This window comes from Aquarana catesbeiana, linkage group LG06 (genome assembly GCF_042186555.1).
Source record: "Aquarana catesbeiana isolate 2022-GZ linkage group LG06, ASM4218655v1, whole genome shotgun sequence".
NCBI classification, from domain to species: domain Eukaryota; kingdom Metazoa; phylum Chordata; class Amphibia; order Anura; family Ranidae; genus Aquarana; species Aquarana catesbeiana.
Window position 1 is genome coordinate 380,658,640 of NC_133329.1, and position 24,050 is coordinate 380,682,689.

General features: G+C 46.5%; 1 protein-coding gene across 2 annotated transcripts; it reads right to left on the reverse strand.

Moving 5' to 3' along the window:
* On the reverse strand, window positions 1–23,295 carry HNMT (histamine N-methyltransferase). 2 transcript variants are annotated; one of them, XM_073634245.1, is made up of 7 exons: window positions 23,148–23,295; window positions 15,582–15,785; window positions 9,095–9,147; window positions 6,848–6,955; window positions 6,589–6,719; window positions 5,115–5,208; window positions 1–1,990 (listed from the first exon to the last, which is right to left on the reverse strand). In XM_073634245.1, exons 2-7 carry the CDS (start codon window positions 15,716–15,718, stop codon window positions 1,614–1,616), a joined length of 900 nt encoding a protein of 299 aa, XP_073490346.1. In that variant the 5' UTR covers window positions 15,719–15,785; window positions 23,148–23,295; the 3' UTR covers window positions 1–1,613. The 2 variants fall into 2 exon arrangements, with proteins under 2 accessions (XP_073490346.1, XP_073490347.1); XM_073634246.1 differs by lacking the exon at window positions 23,148–23,295 and adding an exon at window positions 15,859–16,141.
* Window positions 23,296–24,050: the final 755 nt, after the last annotated feature.

A 24,050-nucleotide genomic window follows, 5' to 3' on the forward strand; every position in this document is an offset into this window, starting at 1 on the left:
TGTTTGGGGTTAAGGTGCACTTTAATCTTAGAAATACAGTTATATTAAAAATTACAATTCAGTCACATGGAGACAGAGGACACAGGTTATTGAACTGCAGCATTCAATCTTTGCACCAGTTCTCATCCCTGTAGTGGTATTATCTTCAGATGTTCCCAGTCCCTAAACAGGGCGGGTCGGGGAATGTTCCCATTCTTCCATCCAAAATAATACGTTTCAGTAGTGTAAATATCTTACAGGGTATCCTCCAGTTAAAAAAAAAAAAAAAAAATAGGGGTGTATTTATAAAAAATTGACCAAGCTATTTTTCTGGCGAAGCAACATCAAATCTTACTAGGCTATTTTCCCTACAGGTCAGATGTTCTTCATAGCGTGATTCAGGAAAATACCGCATTATGGCTGCTAAATGGAGCTGATGATCATAGGAAATAAATGCTTATTTTCTATGATCATCAGCTCCATCTAGTGGCCATAACCCTGTATTTTCTTGATTCATGTTATTCGGAATGAATGAATTTTGCCAGTATTCAAACAGAACTAACGTAATGCAGTTTTGCAGGAAAATAGCTCTGCCAATTTTTTTTTTTTTTTTTTTTTTTATAAATACACCCCCTAAGCCTTAAAATGTGTTCAGTGAACAAAGCTGTGCACCAGCTCCATTACCTGTAATCTGATTATCTGAGAACTATCTGAGAACCCTGCTTGTACTACAGAAAAATGATTCCCAAATACATTCATTGCCAGCTCATTGCTCCTCTTCAATATAGAAAGTCTCAAATAAAATTAAAATCTGCCTTGGAAGGTTGAATCTGATTGGTAACAAATCAGAAAAGGAGAGAGGAAGTTGTGCACCTCAGATTCACAAAGTATATATATTATATACCCATAACCAGGGTGTTCCTTGGAAGTTGGCTTTTGTCGATTACAAAGATCTCAGATTTAAGTAAGCAGAATGATTCTACTTGTTACACTTAGTTTCATTTAATACACATTAAGGGGGTCTAAAGGAGTCTATATTTAGAATGTTCATTGTGCGGATGCGACAAACAGAAAGAAAAAAATTTCTATAATATATGTAGTTCCCATATCATCAGCGCCGCCTAGCAACTATAATGCATTTTTCCTGATTGAGGTATTAATGGTAAAAAAAAAAACAAAAAAAAAACTCATTGTGGCCAATAGGTGGCGCAAAAGATTTAGGAATTTCATATATTAGAGAAAATATGGCGATTTTCATTTGAAATGTGTAAATGTTTATCACAGTCGCACAAATGTTTTATACATTTATGATCAAACAAGAAACAAACTATTCATATCCCGATCCAGCCCTGCTACAATCTCTTGATGTACTGAATGCAGGGTAATTCTTATAAGAACATTTGCACAGAATGACCAATAAAAGGCTTACAGTGCCACAAAGAGGTACTGGGAACATCATGTTCAATCTCACAAAGAGAAAATCCTATCAACCTCAAACTTATGTAGATGTCACAGGATGTTCTGTCTTAGCACAGGGGCAGTGTCTTCTTGTGTCATTTGGAGTTCTTCAATCTCAGTGAATGCCCAGGAATGTTTTAACACTGAGTCTCTCCTAATTGTAATAGAGAAGGATATCATGGTTGGGGTGATGCCTCTTTGTTCTCAACCACAATCACACTAAGATTGTTATTAAAAATGACTTTGCCGTCCCGTTTAGAGCTGCACCCAGAGCTCTTCAGGTCCTCTATGACCGCCTCTCTAAGGTCAGCTGGGGCATTTTTCTTAAAATCACAGGTTTCTGTTAAGAAGTCCAGAAGCAGCTCCCCATTCCGGTCCCCTTCCACAAAACACTCTGAGATGTCCATATCAGATTGCAGGTCATAACTTTGGTACTTGGCGCCCATTGAACTCAACATGTCCGCAACGTCGCCCGCTGTGATGTACAGGCACATATCGTTCAGAGGCAAGCGGGATCCATATTTCTTCCACAGAGTAGACCACCCGCTGGTCCCTGGTAGCAAAAGTGAAGCCAAGTTTATACTTTTAAAGCAAATTTTTTATACTCATAAAATGTATACTAGACATAAAGTAGACAAACGAATGAAGGGCCATCTACCCATAAATAATATTTCCGATTTGGATAGGTGGTGGGTTAAATGGATCAAGAATATCAACATACTGTATCTCTAAGCCATGGGTAGGCAACCTTTGGGAGGCAAAGATCTACCCAAACAATATGAAAGAGATCAAAGATCACCAGGGTTTGGCACCCTTATTTTTTTTTGGAAATTAACTAGCATAGTATATGAAAACTAATGTTAGGACAGCAGTGGACAGTGTGTGGGCAGTGTCAATAGGGCAGGGGAAGGTGTCAGTAGGGCAGTTGAAGGTGTTAATAGGGCAGCGGGAAGTGTCAGTAGGGCAGTTGAAGGTGTCAATAGGGCAGGGGAAGGTGTCAATAGGGTTGGCAGTGGATGGTGTCAGCTGGCACTGGACTTGTCAGTAGAGCAGTGGACAGTGACAGTAGGGGAGTGGATGGTGTCCGTAGTTTTTTATTTTTATTATTTTATTTTTTACAATATTATTTTTTATAATTTTTAAAAAAAATTTTTTTAGGAGCCTTTGGTGAAATTTAAGGGGTCTAATCAGACCTGTGTTGTCACACTTTTGAGACAGAAAAAGGGACTGAGGACAGAGATATTCCAGTCTCTTTCCCTGCAGCCTCAGCTGCACTGGACAGTGAGTGTATAGGAAGTGCTCTGTGCTAAGTGGTTTTTTGTTCATTCACAAACAGGAGCATAGTGAACCCAGTTTACTATGCTTCAGTTACGAATGAACACAGTGATTGGTACTTCAGAAATCCCCAGGGCCATCTTTAACGTGGGGCAAAAGGGGCATCTGCCCAGGGCCCTGTCATTGTTGCGCTGCCCACCCCTTGAACCTTGCACTGTCCACTGGAGTGCTGGTCGCATGCTGGCTGCTCGCCTACTGTTCCTTGTAAATACACGAGAGGCACAGGGCAGCTGAAAGAGGAGGAATGGTGACAGGAGGGATGGGGGGAATGGCATTTACTGATACCGATCCCCTTCCCTCCTGCAGCCGCTGAATGCCAGAGGGGTGGGAGAGGAGGTGAGGAGGCTTTTAACGGCTGCAGGAGTAAAGAAGAGAAGGTTCTAGTAAATGCTGCTCTCACCGCCTCTCCTGTCCAGATTCCAGGTGTTGGCAAGGAAGGATTGCGGTCTAAACGTCACCTGCCCGCAAACGACGCGTTGCCAACCCCCTCTTTAAACTCTCCATATTCAATGGTGGTGGCTTATAACCTCAACTACAGTAATTGCATAAAAATTACCCTTGCAGTGGGCCAACCCACGTAGTACAAGGGTTAAATGCCCAATAAGTCTTGGAGTAGAGGTAGCTCACCTTGGCCAGCTTCAGCGCTCTGTCCTGTTCTCTCTGACACTCTGGGTCGCAGATGGCCCTTGCCGTCCACACATACAGCACAGAACTATTGGCCCTGCATTGTATTTGATGACTTCAGCGTGCAACCGCTGGCCAGAGAGTCTTAGAGAAAAGGCTTTGGGGGTCAATAACACAGATGGAGGGAACCTACCAGAGTGAGAAATAGGGTATGTATTGCACCTTTTTCTCTGACCCCCCCTCCCCCCAAACCAAAACAAAAGGCCAGTTTACTGTCTTTCAGACTTTAGGGGGGCAGAGTGGAGCCAGTGGGAGTAGAAAATGTCCTGACGCCAGTGGGAGTAAACAATGCCCCGTCTTTGATATTAGGGGAGGAAATATTGGCCCATTATTGTTGTCAGTGGGAGGAATAGTGGCCCATCAATGGTGTCAGTGGGAAGAATATTTCCCCACTGTTGGTGTCAATGGCAAGAATTATGCCCCATTGTTGATTTAAGAGGAAGGAATAGTACTCCAAGGGCCAGATAATGGCAAGCAAAGGACCACATCTGGCCCTAGGCCGCAGTTTGGGGATTGCTGCCCCAATCCCATTGGGCTCTAATGCAAATGGAACATTTCCTCCCATTTAGACTCTCACACAAAACCCTAAAATCCTAAGCTCCTCCTTATCCTAACCTCAAAGTTTAGCCCTTTAGAGCCTTAACTTTTCACACACACCTTATAGTATATCTTAACCCAAGAATAAAAATGTATAAAATTTCAATTCACTAGTCTTTAGATGTGGTGGTTGCATCCGCTTTCTTTTTTCATTTTATTTGCACCTGGTGGCCCTGCCAGTAACACACTTCCTGTCGAAGGGTGACATTGCTTACTAAAAGGTCTTTTTTTTTTTTTAGTATTGGGTGGAGTGGAGAGGGATTAGGACACCTGCCAGTTTTTATTGCTGTCTGTGCCCATTAGGGAGATTCACCCTCTCTATTTGCCCTGTTTTCCGTTATCACTGAGAGTGAAAGTAAATCCCTAATTTAGGGTTGACATCAGTAATAGAGGGGAAATCATCTAATGGGGACACTAGTTCTGGTGACACCCTAGGAGTCCATCAATTTGCAGGACTTCTTCTCCCTCCCTGTTTTTGGTTATAAGACAGCAAGTGAAGGGAAATATCCCCAAGGGGACACAGATGGCCAAAAAACTGACAGGGGTTATAGCTCTCCTTTCCCATCCTCCCCCCCCCCAAAAAAAAAAGTTTTGCCGTAAGCTTCACTTTAAGGCAGAAAAATGTCCCATTGTCTGGATTGCCTCTTGAAAAATATCAGTGCACTTCCCAGTAGGTGAGTGTGTCTAGGCAGTTCTGTTCTGTAGCCTCATAGCACTCATAGCCTCAAGGTACTTATCTTGTGTTTTCCATTCTCACAGTTGGACAATTCATGTCCAGTTGGCCACTTTTAATGCAAAGGTTGCTCAGATATTTGGACTATTCATGTCCAGTTGGCCACTTTTAATTCCAAGGTTGTTAAGATGATTGGAATATCTATGTTCAGTTGACCAATTTTTTCGTCCAGTTGGCCAATTTAAATGCCATGGATGTTAAGATAGTTGGACTATCGATGTCCAGTTTCCCACTTTTAATGCCAAGGTTGTTAAGGTAGTCAGACTATCTATGTCCAGCTGGGTATGTCTCAATCCTCACAAACAAGCGTGTTTTGCTCATATCTTACCAGATACAAGGATTATAAGAAGTTTCCCTTCGGCTGAAAGCAAGCTGGTGAAGAATTTTAAAGTAGCAGGAATATTCTTCACATAGTACAGCATCTGTAATTACACAAGACATTTTTTATAAAGCACTGCAATTTTATTTTGAATGATCCCAAAGAACACCTCATTCAATAGGTAGACTAGGGTAGTCTTCAGAAAACAACAAACAAATATTCCCAGCTCACTTACCAGCCAGCCTGCAACAAACCAAACTGTCCTGTCTATCAGTTCACGTTCAAACCAAGGGGCTTAGTTTGCACACATTTGCAAAAAGGTGTCAGCTTCAGCGGCCAAGTCATGGCACCCTAGTGTACTGCAGTCCTAACTCTATAATTTTGAGAGTCTCCACATATATAATAATTGGTAGATTGAGGGCAGGTATACCTGGAGCCCACCCCTCAAAGTTACAGGGATGCACAGGACACCTTGCAGTAGCACAATGGCAGCTAAAGGTATCCAGTGCGTCCCCTCACCAATTACTAACAGTACAAACAAATGGCAACCACCCCAACCTATAACACCAAGGAGCACATGGAAGGGATGCATGTCTAAAAACGACAAAGTCTTTAGGCATATTTAGCTGACTCTGATGTCTATGTTTAAAGCACAAATGTAGCTTACTTTTTCAGCAGCTGAAACTATATGCAATTCTCATCATTTTGGGCACTTAGACATGGGCGGCCAGAGGTGAGGACAGTAAAAACAGGTGGTTGAGCCATGGCTTTACCACTCCCTGACCACCCAGTTAAATTGTACTATTGCAGCTGGACAGGGCTGTACACATGCCATGGTTGTGATGGTTTGCAGCTGCAGTTGTGGCAATTTTAACTCGGCTTACCAGAGTTGGACAATGTGGCGCCACCTGCCAAATGCTCCCGCTAAGGCCAAAGAATTGGCTTGAGGCTGTGGCACAGTAATTTAATACAAAATCACTTGACATTCAGGAGGTGGCAGAATCACCAACTTAATGCCTGGCAGCCACCAGTTGGCACTGTCGCCCATGTGAAAGAGCCCTTCCTGTAAAGTTTGAGCTTGGGTCTCCCACCTTCGACCTCCTAAGCTTTCATGTTAGCCAATGAAACTAAAAAAAAAAAAGTGCTTGTGCAGATGTGCCACTGCTGTTCGCTGCAATAGTACTGTGAGCCCAGGTTGCTGTAATGCACACTCCCAGGTGGGTGTGTCCGTGACAGCCTAGACTGAGGAAGTAAGTTGAATGACAGTGGCCATGCCCTAACCCAGAAGAGCAGCACCATCTAGTGGAGGAATGAATTTTCTGCAGGTGACAGTGTCAGACTGAAGGAGAGTATTGCAATGAGAGCTGCTTTCCCATTTTTATAACTGTTGGGCTTTTTTTTTTAAACTAGAGTTATTACCATCAGTTATATATATTTTTTTTTTTTTATTTTGACTTATGAATCTAGTTAACACGGCACCAACCTGAATCATATGAATGAAATCATACTTTGAATCTTGTTTCTCCCCTTTCACTTGCACCTCGAACTCTGTAGAAGTCTTTTTGTTCCAGTGGAAGGTTATATGGTCCAGGCCAGGCGTCTTGGCCACGCGCTCTGCAGACAGAACACAATGTGATGGGATTTATCTTCAAAATGAACTTTGGAAAGAATGAAGTAACTTCGTCCTGCTTTATGGCGGCTGGCTAAGTGCTAAAAGAGCAAAGGGCAGATAGCAGGCTCACCTTTGTAGCTCAACAACTGTTCAGGGCTGGGCTCAACAATATTGTTATTAATGGAGACCCCGGGATATCGGTCATGAATCTTGGAGAGCATCTGCAAGTCTATTTCACCTTAAAAAAAGAAAAACAGGTTTAAATTTTCTAGAACTCCATAATACAAGTCAAAATATTCATATTTTTTTTATTCTGTAGTGTGTTCCGTGTTTTGTAGGGCTTAAAAGGTTAACTCCACTTTCATGGGGAAAAAAAATAGCAAAAATAATATTAATAATATAGCATATACAATTGTGACACAAGTCATATTGTAATTGAATGTTATTAAAAATTACCTTTTCTTTTTAATCTGCAGTGCTGTAATTTTATGTAAATTGAAATATGGCTACCTGGAGGTGTTCTGTACAGATAATTTGTACAGAACGCCCCCTCTACCCCCCCCCAAACATAATTTCCTGCTTGTGTGATTGGCTCACTGATTTTCCCAGAAGTCTGCACTAAGATACAGATTTAAGACAGATTTTTAGCATCGCCTGCAACAAAAATGTCATTTTTGGTGAGATGCTCCCAATAGGAAATCACATCTAAAAGGGATGCAGACCCTGCAATTTTCCTCATTAGAGCCCTGCAGGTGCAGCAGCTGGTTGATAATTATGAAACCACTCCCATTAGACTCACTCAGTAAAACACACATGGATTTCTTCAGAATAACAAAAGGTAAGAATTTGCAATTTGTTAAACTTCTTGTAATGTACATAGATCACCCGGGGGGTTAGGGCTTTTTAAAGTGTCAAAAAGCCCCAACAATGAACTTCTTTTATTTGCTTCCTTTCAGTCTGTTAAATATGTAGTAACCAGTGGCGGCTGGTGGTCACACACCCCCCTCCGTGCGGCGAATCCACTCACACTACACCTCCCCACCCCCCGGTAGGCGGCGATCCTCTTGCAGTACCGCCACTGCGTCCGGCTCTAATCACATGCTTAAAAAAAAAAACACAAAAAAAACCACATTGAAATTCATGAGGGGACCTGAGAAGGAAAGGACCGGGGCTTCTCTGTGCAAAACCATTACACAGAGCAGGTAAGTATAACATGTGTGTGTTATTTTAAAAAATGTAAAGCTTTAGTATCACTTTAGGCTGGTCCTGGATGGATAGATGTCCCATGAAAAAAAAAATGGCAGTGAGATCCTTTGCCGCATTGCCAAGATCTGCCGTGATTTTCTACGCAACGTGGTTGATGTGTGCAGCAGGGCACATGCTGTTTACTCCATTATTCCTTTCTCTCCATAGAATTCACCAATTTAGCAAGCTGAATTATGATGGAAAACCTGCCATTGGAAGACTGATACCTACAATTCAAGCCCCATACTGAAATTTGCTCATCCAGTGGCCCCACTCCATTTGAAAAAAGTCAAATGTGCAATCAACTTTTGTTGAAGGAGCCTGCTGGGTTTATCTCCTAAGGAAGGAGGGGTTACCTCCTAAGGAAAGGTAAGGCTTTTGTTGGATCTGCCGTGCATTTAACCTATAACACATCTTGCATTGTCATTTTAAGTGAACCCACTCTGAGCTGCCTTTTTTCACCTTACCTACACTTGGCAGCTCCAGTACTCCAAAAATTCAGTACTTATGGATACGGAAACACATACCCCCATATGGGCCACATCCCCACTTTGCCCCCTACAATGCAGGATCTGAGCAGCCACTAGACAGGACTGATGACTTTCACATAGTGATACAGGAAAGATGGATGGGGCTCCTGTCCCTATGCAAATTCATTCTACAGTTTGGCATGCCCTTGTATGGGGCACACTTCCATTATGCCCCAACAATGCAGTATATGAGCAGCCTATAGACAGGCCTGATAACTTTCACATGTTGATACAGGGAAGAGGGATAGGAGCCTGTCCCTATGCAAAGACTTTCTTAAGTTTGGCATGCCCCTGCATGGAGCACTTTTCCACTATGCCCCCCACAGTGCAGTATATGAGCAACCAATAGGAAGACCTGATGACTCTCACTTAGTGGTACATGGAAGATGGATGAGTGCCCATCTCTGGGCAAAGACTTTTTGAAATCTGGTATTTGCATATCATTTTTGGAGTTTTGAAGTAGAGGATTGGGGTGGTGGATGATGAAGGTTAAGGCATGAGCATGCACCTTAGATTGCCCATTACGTGCTCTCAGTGTGAATTAGCATTTCATAATGTTTGGATAAGTTTATTCTGTAATGTCTATGAATAGCTGATGTTACCTGAGCCACTTCCTACTCCGAGGACATTGATGACTGACTTCCCATCGCCTATGCTGAGAAAGACATAACAAGAGAAATTCAAAGCATTAGAGATGAAATGGTCAGACCATACATTCACCAAGCGAGTGTTGAACAAATCGGATGGACTTTTCACTGGCACAGTTTGTCAATAAATAGAAAAATAACTGCCAAAAGCGGAGCAAATGCCAAAAGACATCTGCCTTGGTCCATTCATTGTATATCTTTATAGCTGCCATGTTTGAAAATCCCAATGACCCATGTTTTTGGTGGAGCTCAAACCTGCCCAACAAGAAAACTTTGTTCAAGGTTGAAGGTCACACATTCACCATTTCTTTGTATTTACAACTGAAAAGAAGAAATGGAGGCCCTGCATGTCTCTGTTAATGTATTTCCACATATCTAAATGGAATGGGGGGGGGGGGGTCTTATTCCTCCTGTAAAGCTGGCGTTTCTATCTCTCTCATTGCTGGCATTGTGTATCATTATCTTTTCCTTTAAAGACATGTGCAATTTAAGACAAAGTGCAAGTATCCTTCCAGCTCATGCCCCCACTATTCCCTTCACCTAAATTACTCCCTCGCTAAATGCATGCTTACCTACATCCCAAGGCCACAGGCTGTCACAGTGTTTACATCCTTTGCTGTCATTTTCTCTGTGCAAGCCATGCCAGCTCATGCTATAACGGTGTGAAACGCGTCAGTGGTTTTATTCTTGCTGCATGGATTTATTATAACAATAAAGAAATCGTTTTCAATGGAGTGCGGCCATCTGGACCTTTTTGTTCAATTTTTGCATATGGTTGCATATTGAGCCGCACCCACACCTGGAGAGGGGAGAGATCATTAGGAAGTAGACACCTGGAGCGGGTTCTTCCCTTTCTTTTTTTTTTTTTTTTTTAGCTCATGTGATCCCTTATAGATTTATCTGGGGCCATCCCCTAGGCATCTCCTCTCTAAGGAGTCCATGAAGGTCGACTGCAGGTGCTGCCATCGCATTGCAAAGATTTTACCAAAGAATGTAGACAATGAGGCTGGCCATGGGATGGAGGTAAGTATGCATTGGGGAGGCAACAAGGACATAGGTATACTGTTAAACAAAGTACAATTATCTCTTGACCCCTTCCAGTCGTTGGGAGTCAGCCCTTTAAGAGTTCATAATGCCGAAGGCATTACAGGGGATTCTTGATCATGTGATTACTGTGATTGGCTGTCAATGCAATCACATGATCGGGAGCCTATTCTACTGGCTCCAGATCATCAACAGTGACCTGGAGCTGTTGATGACAGTGCAGTTACGGTGCTGGGGGTGCCACATATATATGGCAGCATGGTGTTAGGGCTTACCATTGTGCAGCCACATAATTGTCAATGTCATGTTAATCATGTAAAATGTACTTCACCTGTGGATCACAGGAGTGCAGATTGCTTTGCACTCCTGTGACCCGTTTTCAGCAAACAGCGGGCTGACGTCACAGAGCCAGTCCAGGCTCCGGAAAGTTCGCAACCATCTGCCCACTGGACCAGCCACTCCTGTCCCTTCCACAGCCCAGTGCTCCAGTGAGCATTGTGGGGGGGCAGAGCAGACAGTCACCAGCTCTCTGCTCAGGGAGCTGTGAGAACTGAGCGATCTGCTGTGTTTGATCGCTCAGTTCTTGGCCTTAGAGCTGATGGGGGACAGATGCAGCATCGGTCCAACCTAGGTAATGATTAAAAAAATAAAGATTAAATTCCCATACTTCCCTTTTAAATGCCCAGCATCATCTACACACCAGCTACAATTTCATAAATAGGCGTGACCTCATAAAATGGAAGCCCAGTAGGCCTTTACGTGTTGGACGGTGGACAGGTCCTCTTTAATATAGGCACTGGTGTTTAGAAAAGATTGTGAGAAACACAATTAATCATTTGCAGCTGACTGCCTTTTCCCGGGGGCCGCATTAATTTGAAGTGCAACTAGCACCCAACAAATGTGTTTGGAAAACTGTTGAAACAATAAAAACTCTTCTATTTGTAAACAGGTTTACAAAATACAATTAAAAGGAGGAAAGAAGATCACATAAGCAATGAACCAAATGTCATTGCCATATAACTTCACTTCTGATCTATTTTCATCCACTGTCATAGTATATGGTCATATGGTATAGGCCGGTGGTCTCCAAACTGTGGCTGGGGGCCAGATACGGTCCTTTGCTTGCCTTTATCCAGCCATTGGGGCACTATTTCTCCCACTGATACAAGACACTATTTTGCCAACTGACACCAACAATGAGGCACCATTTCTCCCATTGACACCCACAACGGGGCACTACTCCTCCCAATGATGGGCACTATTCCTCCCCCTAATACCAAAGGTGGCGATATCTACTCCCACTTATGACAGGGAAATTTCCAATCACACTAGCCACAGTCAGACCCCCCTGAAGACTTAAGGACAATAAAATTGTTCTTTGTTTAGAAAGTTTGGAGACACCTGGTATAGGCATTGGGTGCTAAACTTGCCTGGGCAAGTGCTGAATTTACGCCTGGCTAATGGACGTGGACGTTAGCGTGCTGTGTCCACAAATCAACCAAAAGGCTTCTAGACTACCTCTCACTTTCGCAGCTCTCTCCTATAACCTGCCCCACCAGTTAGATTGATCCTGCTACCCTTCCCCCACCCCCCTTCCCTCATAGTAGTTCCCTGCACCCAATGCCATAAACCCATCTGCTTTCTCGTCTATGTAATATAAAACAAAAATGTTTGACACCAGGAGACATCTCGAGGCATCTAGCCCATGTCTTGGTGGTTCATCTCTTATTTCTAAGGACATAGTGCCCTAGCCTAGCTCACAATACTACTGCCGTTCATATGGATCAAAAAGCCCTAAAATGTCTCTGAGCCACCTAGGTTTTTACTATAAAGTATAATCTGCATCTCTGTTATCTCTATAATATACAAAATGTAACGTTTCTTGATATCCTCTTACTTATATCCTCCTAATTCTTAATACCCTCATACTTATTCAAAAATAAAAAAATGCATAAAAAGTTAATGCTATGTCTGTTTGACTTTTGAGCTGGGCGGCACAATGGTGTAGTGGATAGCACTCTCGCCTAGCAGTAAGAAGGGTCGCTGGTTCGAATCCCAACCGCGACACTACCTGCCTGGAGTTTGCATGTTCTCCCTGTGTCTTGCGTGGGTTTCCTCCGGGTACTCCGGTTTCCTCCCACACTCCAAAGACATGCTGGTAGGCTAATTGGATCCTGTCTAAATTGTCCCTAGTATGTATGAATGTGAGTTAGGGACCTTAGATTGTAAGCTCCTTGAGGGTAGGGACTGATGTGAATGTACAATGTATATGTAAAGCGCTGCGTAAATTGACGGCGCTATATAAGTACCTGAAATAAATAAATAAATGAGCTGATTTTCTGCAGCTTAAAAGGTCTCCATCGGCTCAAACACAGGAGATCTTCCACAGAGAAGGTGTGAAATGACCTTTCTTGACCAAGAGTCTGATATCTGGTTGTAGTGATAATAGGCCAAATCACTGAAGGTCAGGTCTATCTTTCTTTTGGGAAAATATCAGCCTTATGATCTCTTTCATATCAATAACATTGGCAACAAGTCAATTTTTTACCAGCCAGGTGTCAACTCTATGCTCAATCAGAAATCAAAACAAAGCAGCAGGTCCAAATGGGATTTGTACTAGGCACTATCTGAAGCACCACATTGAGAGGTCCTGCTAGAATTCTGGAAAAACAAAGTTACGTTGGTAGATGTAAATGGTGGCAGGCAGTTGATTGTGGATGTAGACAGAATCTCAGCTTGGTTGTGGGGATGTGGATAATAGATATTAGCAACGCATTGGCTAAGTGGTTAGCACTTCTGCCTAGCAGCACTAGGGACAATGGTTTGAATCCCAACCATGACACTACCTGCCTGGAGTTTGCATGTTCTCCCTGTGCCTTTGTGGGTTTCCTCCCGCACTCCAAAGCCATATTGGTAGGTTAATTGGCTCCTGTCTAAATTGGCGATGAATGTGAGTTAGGGACCTTAGATTGTAAGCTCCTTGAGGGCAGGGACTGATGTGAATGTACAATGTATATGTAAGGCGCTGTGTAAATTGTCAGTGCTATATAAGTAACTTTAATAAATAATATACCTTTTTATTTATCATACCTAATTAATTAGTTCTTACCCCTGCTTCAGCAGCCAGAAACACATACCACCTACTATATTTCCTCCTTGACTCCGCATCCCCCCAGAACTGGTGTACTAGGGTGCAGTAGGCTTTAGTGACATCCAGATTAATTATGTGTTGCCCCCACATTTCCTATTATTTCTGTCATGGTAGGGTTGCCCATTCACTAGAATTACAATGTCATCTATATTCCATTTCCTTTCCTCCTTTGCTACCCTATCAGCCAATTCTATTGCACCATTACCCTCCTTCTGACACACAATCAATCCCCACCCTCTGCTGCCCTATCACCTCCTTCTATTGAACCATTACCCTCCTCCTGATTCCACATCTACGTCCCCCTACTCTCAATAACCCTTGCTTTCCTGTTGCACATGTGGATGGCAGATCCATAGGGAAAGTTAGGATGGCAGAAGCAGGTCATAGAGGTGTTTATTATTCTGAGAAGTAGCCACACATCGCACTGGGTGCCAGGGTCTAGCAACCCTTCTGTGTGCCTGTAGGCAGGTGCAGTCTACGTTCTCTAATGCAGGTGGCGGCATTGCAGAGGGAGAGGAAGTCTAGAGGAACTTGGTTCCTCTATGGTTTCCTGGGTCACTGGAGAAGCTATCTGGTTGGATGTTGCCGCCCCATGTGACTGTGGTGGCCATCTTGGGTCAGGTAGAGTCTATTTAAGACCCCGGCTCTCAGGCTTGGTGCGCATTTAGCACGTGGGACGTGTAGGGACAGGTCACCAGTCTGTCAGGGACAGTGAACAGTTGCAGGAAGAGGTTACAGCTGAGTAGGGAAAGGATAGGACCACGCCATCCTTCTTGGAAGCTTGGCCGCTTTCCGCTCGCCCAAAAAAGACACTGTCGGCATATCCGAGTCCTGCTCTGCTACATATCGCTGTTATATCCTGTGAGTGCTCCCGGTTGGCTGTCTTCCTGCTGGGCCTGCTGTGAATTGCAAACTTTAATACAAGTTCTGTTTCCTGCAACTGGACTCTTAGTGTTTACTTTTGCCGCACCATGCTGCACCTCCCCATGTGCTCCTATTCCTAAAGCTGGCAGTACATGTATCAATCTAATCCAGTGGTCTCCAAACTATGACCCGAGGGCCAGATACGGCCCTTTGCTAGCCTTTATCCGGCCTTTGGGGCATTCTTCCTCTAAATAATGGGTCACTATTCCTCCCACTAACACCAACTGTGGGGAAATATTCCTCCCACTGACACCAATGATTTGGCACTATTCTTCCCACTGACACCAACGATGTGGCACTATTCCTCCCAGTGATACCAATGATGGGGCATTATTCCTCCCACTGACACCAACGATGTGGCACTTTTCCTCCCACTGATACCAATGATGGGGCATTATTTCACCCAATGACACCAACGATGGGGCACCATTTCTCCCACTGATGCCAATGATAGGCTACTCTTCCTGACCTCCTACCTTGAGGCCATGTTTATTTTGACTGATGCTGGGCCCGGGACATTTTCTACCCCTCTGCCCACAATCTGGCCCTCCTAAAGTCTGAAAGACAGTAATATGGTCCTTTGTTTGAGAAGTTTGGAGACCCCTGATGTAATCAATATTATGAACAGATCAATCAGTTATTAACCATTTTGATTGCTCAACTGATGGCTAGCTAATGTGTTGCTTTTGAGCTGCTTTCCTTTGCTGTTGACTTGTATAGGAGATGAAAAGCAGTCCAGAGACTGCATCATAAAGCATGTATTTGCCAAAACACAATGGAGGCCAAGGCCCGGTAAGCATAGAGATAAACGCCGGTATAGGCTTCTCTGTAGCGTACAAGTTCAAGACCTCAATCCTTTGTTCCCAATCCTTCGCAAATGCAGATCAGGAGCAAAAAAAAAACTAAGCCTATACTACTCACATTGGAGACCATCAGCATTGTCTGTCAGTTTATTGTCCAATTGTTTGTAGGCCCCTCCATGACCTTGGCCGACCCATGGTTCTTAAGGGAATGCCAACCTAAATGGTTGAACACTATTGTTTCCCCCTAAAGGGGCCCGCATAATCCCGCTCCCCCTCCTTCCCCCATAGGCACAACTTGCATATTTATACAGAGATATTTTGTTAGAAAGATTGTTTATTGGTCAGGACATGCATGGCTGCCCGCGGTCTAACGTTCAGGCCTAGGCTTATGGTGTAACAGTTGACCCTTTCACTGCCATGACAATAGGACAGTTTAGGTATGTGAATATCTCACTGTCACAGAAGAACACATAGGAAGGGAAAGCCCCAGCAGGCAGGACAGGAGAGCCGGGTACTGTACCTGGACACAATGGCGGCCAGTTTGGTCTCTATGAAGTCCTGCATGCACTGGTGCTCTGTGGAATTCTGTAGGAAGAGGCGGAAGGACTCGACGTATCGGCTGTTGTCAGACATCAGGCTCCTCATCCCAGGCTCCATGTTTTCTTCCTCCGCAGCAAAGAGAATGAAAAGCTTCTTGTGTTTGTCTTGGCCTCGGCTCCCGGCCCTGTGTGAGAAAAGACAGGATTTCAGTGCTGTGCCGGGGAGATATTAGCTGTTTACAGCTCATCCACACTTACTGCTTCCGATGTGTTAAATGTTTCTGTGTGATTCCTTCAGTCTCATTTCCTGGAGAATTATTTTTTTTGTGATGCAAAGAAGGAGGACTACAGGCAGCAGAAATACAAGATCTTAAGTCCCCATTCACATCTATGCAATGCTACAATGCATGTGCATAGAAGCATGTTTTTATGTGCCTTTTACATGCGTTCACGTGACTGGGCTGCCCACTGTACAGAAATAGCACTGAAGAAAGCATGTATTGTTTTTCTTTCTTTTTTTCTTTTTTTTTTTTTTTTTTTTTACGCATTGCAACAAAACACATGGAAATAGGTTACCAAGTGATGTGGTGTGCTAAAGCATATATGCATTAGCACGGTGCTTTGGGGTGCCATTAAAAATGACATTTCATGATGTGAAATCCCTTATTTAAAGTGATTGTAAACCCTCGCTTTTTTTTATATTTTGTATAAAAATAACAAACGTGTTATACTTACCTGCTCTGTACAATGGTTTTGCACAGAGCATCCCCGATCCTTTTCTTCTGGGATGCCCCGTCGACGCTCCAAGCCCCTCCCCTTCATCGGGTTCCCCCCAGGGAAAGCCGCCTCTGTGCCCATTGACACAGTCAGTGGGACTTGGCCCCGCCCCCCGCTCCTGTGTCACAGCTCTTGATTGACAGCAGCGGGAGCCAATGGCTCCTGCTGCTATCAATCTGTCCGATGAGGAGAGCGACAGCGGCTGGAGCCGCTGCGCTTGTGCACATCGCTGGATCGGATCGAGCTCAGGTAAGAAAAAGGGACAGGGGGCCTGGGGGAGGGGGGGGGTGGGGGCTGTAGCACAGAAGGTTTTTCACCTTAGTTCATAGAATGCATTAAGGTGAAAAACCTTCAGGCTTTAGCACCACTTTAATCACTTCAGCTCCAGAAGGTTTTACCCCCCTTCCTGACCAGGCCATTTTTTGGGATACGGCACTGCGTTACTTTAACTGACAATTACGCTGTCGTGCAACGTTGTACCCAAATAAAATTGATGTCCTTTTCCCCTACAAATAGAGCTTTCTTTTGGTGGTATTTTATCACCTCTGCGCAGGGGCGGAACTACCACCATAGCGACCCATGCGGGCACTATGGGGCCCGCAGCCGAGTGGGGCGCGGTGAGGATGAGAGCACCGCCGCCACAGTCTCCCAGCCAGGGGAAGAGAGAGGAGAGGAAGAGGCAAGCTGTCCGTATCAGCAGAGAGCTGAATTGCCCGATGTAAGAGCTTTCATTAGAACGTCCAGTGTACCCGGGGCTCACGTCACATAGCTCCACCTCTTGGCCCGGCGCCTTTGATAGACAGAACGCCAATCCAATGCGGGACATGTGACGTCATCAAAGGCGTCAGGCCAAGAGGTGGGGCTATGTGATGATGAGCCCCGGGAAGACAGGAAATTCAAATGAAAGCTATTACAGCGGGAAATCCCGCTCTCTGCTGATCCGGGTGGCTTGCCTCTTCCTCTGCACAGGTGAGGCTGTATGGGGCACAGGCAGACCAGGCTGTATTGGGCACAGGCAACGCTGTATTGGGCACAGGCCATGCTGTATTGGGCAGGGGTCACGCTAAATTGGGCACAGGTCACGCCGTATGGGGCACAGATCACGCTGTATGGGGCACAGGTCACGCTGCATTGGGCACAGGTCACGCATCATGGGGCACAGGTCACGCATCATGGGGCACAGGTCTCGCTGCATGGGGCACAGGTCACGCTGCATGGGGCACAGGTCACGCTGCAATGGGCACAGGTCACGCTGCAATGGGCACAGGTCACGCTGCATTGGGCACAGGTCACACTACATTGGGCACAGGTCACGCTGTATTGGGCACAGGTCACGCTGTATTGGGCACAGGTCACACTGTATGGGGCACAGGTCACGCTGCATTGGGCACAGGTCACGCTGCATTGGGCACAGGTCACGCTGCATTGGGGACAGGTCACGCTGCATTGGGCACAGGTCACGCTGCATTGGGCACAGGTCACGCTATATTGGGCACAGGTCACGCTGTATGGGGCACAGGTCACGCTGCATTGGGCACAGGTCACGCTGTATGGGGCACAGGTCACACTACATTGGGCACAGGTCACGCTGTATGGGGCACAGGTCACGCTGCATTGGGCACAGGTCACGCTGCATTGGGCACAGGTCACGCTGCATTGGGCACAGGTCACGCTGCATTGGGGACAGGTCACGCTGCATTGGGCACAGGTCACGCTGCATTGGGCACAGGTCACGCTATATTGGGCACAGGTCACGCTGTATTGGGCACAGGTCACGCTGCATTGGGGACAGGTCACGCTGCATTGGGGACAGGTCACGCTGCATTGGGCACAGGTCATGCTGCATTGGGCACAGGTCACGCTGTATGGGGCACAGGTCACGCTGTATGGGGCACAGGTCACGCTGTATGGGGCACAGGTCACGCTGAATTGGGCACAGGGCACGCTGCATTGTGCACAGGTCACGCTATATGTGGCACAGGTCACACTGCATTGACACTAGGGCAGCTGTGGGGGGGGGTGGCTGTTTGCAGGGGGGGCCCATACAACATTCTGCTATGGGGCCTTGCTATTTCTAGTTACGCCCCTGCCTCTGCGGTTTTTATTTTTTGCGCTATAAACAAATAAAGACAGACAATTTTAGAAAAAAAAACTATATTTTTTACTTTCTACTATAAGACATATCCAATAAAAAAAAAAAAAAAATCGAATTTATTCATTAATTTAGGTCAATATGTATTTTGGTACATATTTTTGGTAAAAAGAAAATCCCAATAAGCGTATATTGATTGGTTTGCGCAAAAGTTATCATGTCTACAAACTAAGGGATATATTTATGGAATTTTTATTTATATTTATTTGTTTACAAGTAATCGGCGATCAGCGATTTTTAGCTGGACTGTGACATTGCGGCGGACAGGTCGGACACTAACTGACACCTTTGACACTTTTTGGGGACCAATGACACCATTACAGTGATCAGTGCTAAAAAAATATGCACTGTACTAATGAGACTGGCAGGGAAGGGGTTAACATCAGGGGGAGATCAAAGGGTTAAGTGTGTCCCTAGGGGGTGCTTTCTAACTGTGGGGGGAATGCTTTGGCTGGGGGAAGAAAGAGATCCGTGTTTCAGAAACACAATATCTCTCTTTTTCCCTCACACAGAACGGTGATCTGCCTTGTTTACATAGGCAGACCGCCGTTCTGTCCCTCTACGAACGATCGCCGGGTTCCCAGCGGACATTGAATCTGTTGGACCCGCTCATTGGCTCCTGCTGTGTCCAATCACAGCGGGTTGTCGGCGGCGTGCACGCGTGCCCCACACCTTGTGCACGAAATCATGTACAGGTATGTGATTTCGTGCAGCTGGGCCGCCCTGCTGCAGTATATATGTGGTAGGCGGTCCGGAGGTGGTTTAAGTGGTTCTAAAGGGAGAAGGTTTTTTTATCTTAATACATTCTATGCATTAAAATAAAAAACTTCTGTGTGCAGCAGCCCCCCCTAATACTTACCTGACCCCCATCTCTATCCAGCGATGTTGCACGAAAGACTGTCCGGGACTCCCCCTTGGCTGAGACACACAGCAGGCGTCTTTGGTTCCCAATGCTGTCAATTAAAGTCAGCGAGCCAATGAGGAGAGAGAGGGGGTGGGGCTGAGCCACGGCTCCGCGTCTGAATGGATACACACACACACATAGCAGCGGCTTGGGTGCCCCCTTAGCAAGCTACCTGCTGTGGGGGCGCTCGGCATGAGGGAAGGGCCAGGAGCACCAGTGAGGGACCCGAGAAAAGGAGGATCTGGGCTGCTCTGTGCGAAACCATTACACAGAGCAGGTAAGTATGATGTGTTTGTTATTTTTATAGAAAAACAAGACTTTAATATTACTTTAAAGTTTATGTGAATCCTCAGCTTGTAAAACGATTCATTCAGTTTAAAATAGAAGTGAAAGGCAAAAAAAAATGTGTGTATAGATATAAAAGAAAAAAAAAAGTATAATGTTTTTATAAGTGACCACATAACCTCTGTTCTCAGCTGCATAAAGAGCTTGGAGAGCTGGGGCAGGAGAAACAGCAGCACCCTGATCTTTCCTGTAAATGGGAGGTGGGGGGCATGTCGAGACAAATCTAATCATTGGAGGAGAGCAGACTGAGTTTCCAGCACAGCCAGAAAACTGACCACACTTTTCTCCCATGCCTAGTGGTCAGTTATTAATAGGAAAACAGTGGGACTGGCAGGATCACCAGGAATTTCACGCAAAGGAAGTAATACAAAGAGAACAGGATCATTTCTCATACAAGTACATGGTACAGCAGGCACACATCAGGAATATGAAATGTTGGGGTAACATATTCTTGAAGAAAATGTAAAGTGGTTTTGTGCATCTTTATTCCATATTAACTCCTTAGAGCCAGCCAATCATGGCAGTCACATGACCATAAGCCGCCTCCTTAGAGCCAGCACAGAATGCAGGGAGGCGGCTTATGGTCATGTGACTGCCGTGATTGGCTGTCACATGATTGGACAAAGCGGCGCTTTGCAGGAGGTTTTAACCCACGTTTTAGCGGCGCTATTCGTCCGCTAGCGGGGCGGTTTTAACCCCTGCTAGCAGCCGAATAGCGCAGCTAAAACGACGATAAAGCGGTGCTAAAAATAGTGCCACTTTACCGCCGGCACCCGCCCACCTCAGTGTGAAAGTAGCTTTACAGGCAGAGGATGCAGCTAGAAGCTGGAAGACAGAGGAAGGCTGAAAGTGATAGTTTCATGTTGTACTAAATATGTGGAATTCCAGGAACTCTGAGAATGTACATACAGACTCTTCTATCCCATCAACTCCCCAGCTGGTGCCATTCTCTTGTGGATGGTTACCGTTTTATTTTTGTATCTTTTTAAATGAATAAGGACATGACTTTCAGACAGAACTCTGTCATACTGTATGTGTTAGTGCTCTGTAGACCCTTTGTGTAGAAAGTGCAATTAGTGAATCCAGGAAGAGCAAGTCTCTCATTCCTCAGCAAGGACTCTATAAAGGTATGAAGGTTTTCAGTCCCAGCATAGGACATTGCACAGGTCCAGGAACAGGTCACTGCACGGCTCATCCAGGAATGGGACACTGCAAGGGACCAGGAACAGGACGCTGCTCAGGTCCAAGGACAGGCACTGCTTAGTTTCAGGAACAGGACACGGCTCGTGTCCAGGAATAGGATGCTGCTAGGTCCAGGAACAGGACACTACGTGGGTCCAAGGACAGGACACTGCTCAGACTGTCCAGGAACAGCACATTGCTCGGGACCAGGAAGAGGACACTACACAGGTCCAGCAACAGGACACTACACGGGTCCGGGAACAGGACACTACACGGGTCCAGGCAGGACACTACACGGGTCCGGGAACAGGACACTACACGGGTCCGGGAACAGGACACTACACGGGTCCAGGCAGGACACTACACGGGTCCGGGAACAGGACACTACACGGGTCCAGGCAGGACACTACACGGGTCCGGGAACAGGACACTACACGGGTCCGGGAACAGGACACTACACGGGTCCGGGAACAGGACACTAAACGGGTCCAGGAACAGCACACTACACGGGTCCAGGAACAGGACACTACACGGGTCCGGGAACAGGACACTACACGGGTCCGGGAACAGGACACTACACTGGTCCAGGCAGGACACTACACGGGTCCAGGAACAGGACACTACACGGGTCCAGGGACAGGACACTACACGGGTCCAGGGACAGGACACTACACGGGTCCAGGAACAGGACACTACACGGGTCCAGGAACAGGACACTACACGGGTCCAGGGACAGGACACTACACGGGTCCAGGGACAGGACACTACACGGGTCCAGGAACAGGACACTACACTGGTCCAGGCAGGACACTACACGGGTCCAGGGACAGGACACTACACGGGTCCAGGCAGGACACTATATGGGTCCGGGAACAGGACACTACACGGGTCCAGGAACAGGACACTACACGGGTCCAGGAACAGCACACTGCTCGGGTCCAGGGACAGGACACTACACGGGTCCAGGGACAGGACACTGCTCGGGTCCAGGGACAGGACACTACACGGGTCCAGGGACAGGACACTGCTCGGGTTCAGGAACAGGACACTGCTCGGGTCCAGGGACAGGACACTGCTCGGGTCCAGGGACAGGACACTGCTCGGGTTCAGGGACAGGACACTGCTCGGGTCCAGGGACAGGACACTGCTCGGGTTCAGGGACAGGACACTGCTCGGGTTCAGGGACAGGACACTGCTCGGGTTCAGGGACAGGACACTGCTCGGGTCCAGGGACAGGACACTGCTCGGGTCCAGGGACAGGACACTGCTCGGGTCCAGGGACAGGACACTGCTCGGGTCCAGGGGCAGGACTCTGCTCGGGTCCAGGGACAGGACACTGCTCGGGTTCAGGAACAGGACACTGCTCGGGTCCAGGGACAGGACACTGCTCGGGTCCAGGGACAGGACACTGCTCGGGTCCAGGGACAGGACACTGCTCGGGTCCAGGGACAGGACACTGCTCGGGTCCAGGGACAGGACACTGCTCGGGTCCAGGGGCAGGACACTGCTCGGGTCCAGGGACAGGACACTGCTCGGGTCCAGGGGCAGGACACTGCTCGGGTCCAGGGACAGGACACTGCTCGGGTCCAGGGACAGGACACTGCTCGGGTCCAGGGACAGGACACTGCTCGGGTCCAGGGACAGGACACTGCTCGGGTCCAGGGACAGGACACTGCTCGGGTTCAGGGACAGGACACTGCTCGGGTCCAGGGACAGGACACTGCTCGGGTCCAGGGACAGGACACTGCTCGGGTCCAGGGGCAGGACACTGCTCGGGTCCAGGGACAGGACACTGCTCGGGTCCAGGGACAGGACACTGCTCGGGTCCAGGGACAGGACACTGCTCGGGTCCAGGGACAGGACACTGCTCGGGTCCAGGGACAGGACACTGCTCGGGTTCAGGGACAGGACACTGCTCGGGTCCAGGGACAGGACACTGCTCGGGTTCAGGGACAGGACACTGCTCGGGTCCAGGGACAGGACACTGCTCGGGTCCAGGGACAGGACACTGCTCGGGTCCAGGGACAGGACACTGCTCGGGTCCAGGGACAGGACACTGCTCGGGTTCAGGCACAGAACATTGCACAGGCCCAGGTCCAGGGACAAGATATTACAATACTATATCCAATTCTAACAACTCTGTGCTCTGTGTATAGAAAGTTCAGTAGAAAGCAGAACTGTACTCACCGGACTGGGAATTTGTGAAGTTGCAGCAAACTGAGATGACATGAATGAGGGATTTCTGAGTGGTCACTCCTACTGTACCGCCTTCACATTCCTCCCAGGTCATGTGTGCAGGAAGCCATGCAGCTAATCCTTATTGGAAATGCAGAGTATGAGTTTAGGTTTGTGTCTTTGTTAGGCAATAATATTCTGACAAATAAAAGAAAAGCTCTCACAGGCAGTACTCAGCGGTGTTGCTGCGAGGGCACTAATACGGCTACAGTCACCTTAAAGTGGATGTTATACATTAAAAAAATGTGAGCAGGCGGGCTTCTCATGTCTCTGCAATAAAACACACTGACCTGCCCGTTCACAGTATTTGTTAGAACTCATTCTCTCCTGCAGCAGCCCTTGCCACCTCTCTGAAAAGTGATCCCAGGTGGATCGCTTTTCAGAGGGTGGTTGACAGGTGGCTGGGAAGGGATATTTCACCTCCTCACTGCCTGTTTTAACCCTTAAAAGACCAAAGCAATACACTGATGGATGTAAAACAATTGATTATATTCCTCCTTGACTCTGCTTGAAATGGAGTCTAAATGGATCGGATGGGAAGTTAAGGCTATTTGATTGTTTACAGATTTGATCATATCAATAGAATTGCAGATTGATTGGATAAAATAAATCAAGTCATCTGTGGCCATCACAAGGCCCCTTCTCCACAAACGGCACGCAGGAGGTATTTCACAGGTTTTTGTTTTCTCACCCCTGAAATGCTCAATATATGTCATGTGACCGTCTATGTGGAAGCAGCAGCTTTGTGCTGCATACATAAAAAAAATTACAGTGCAGCATTCAAGTATTGCAACACAGAAAACCACCCAACAGCAAGTCCTTAGACTGCATTACGTGTCTTTAAACTGTTTTTTT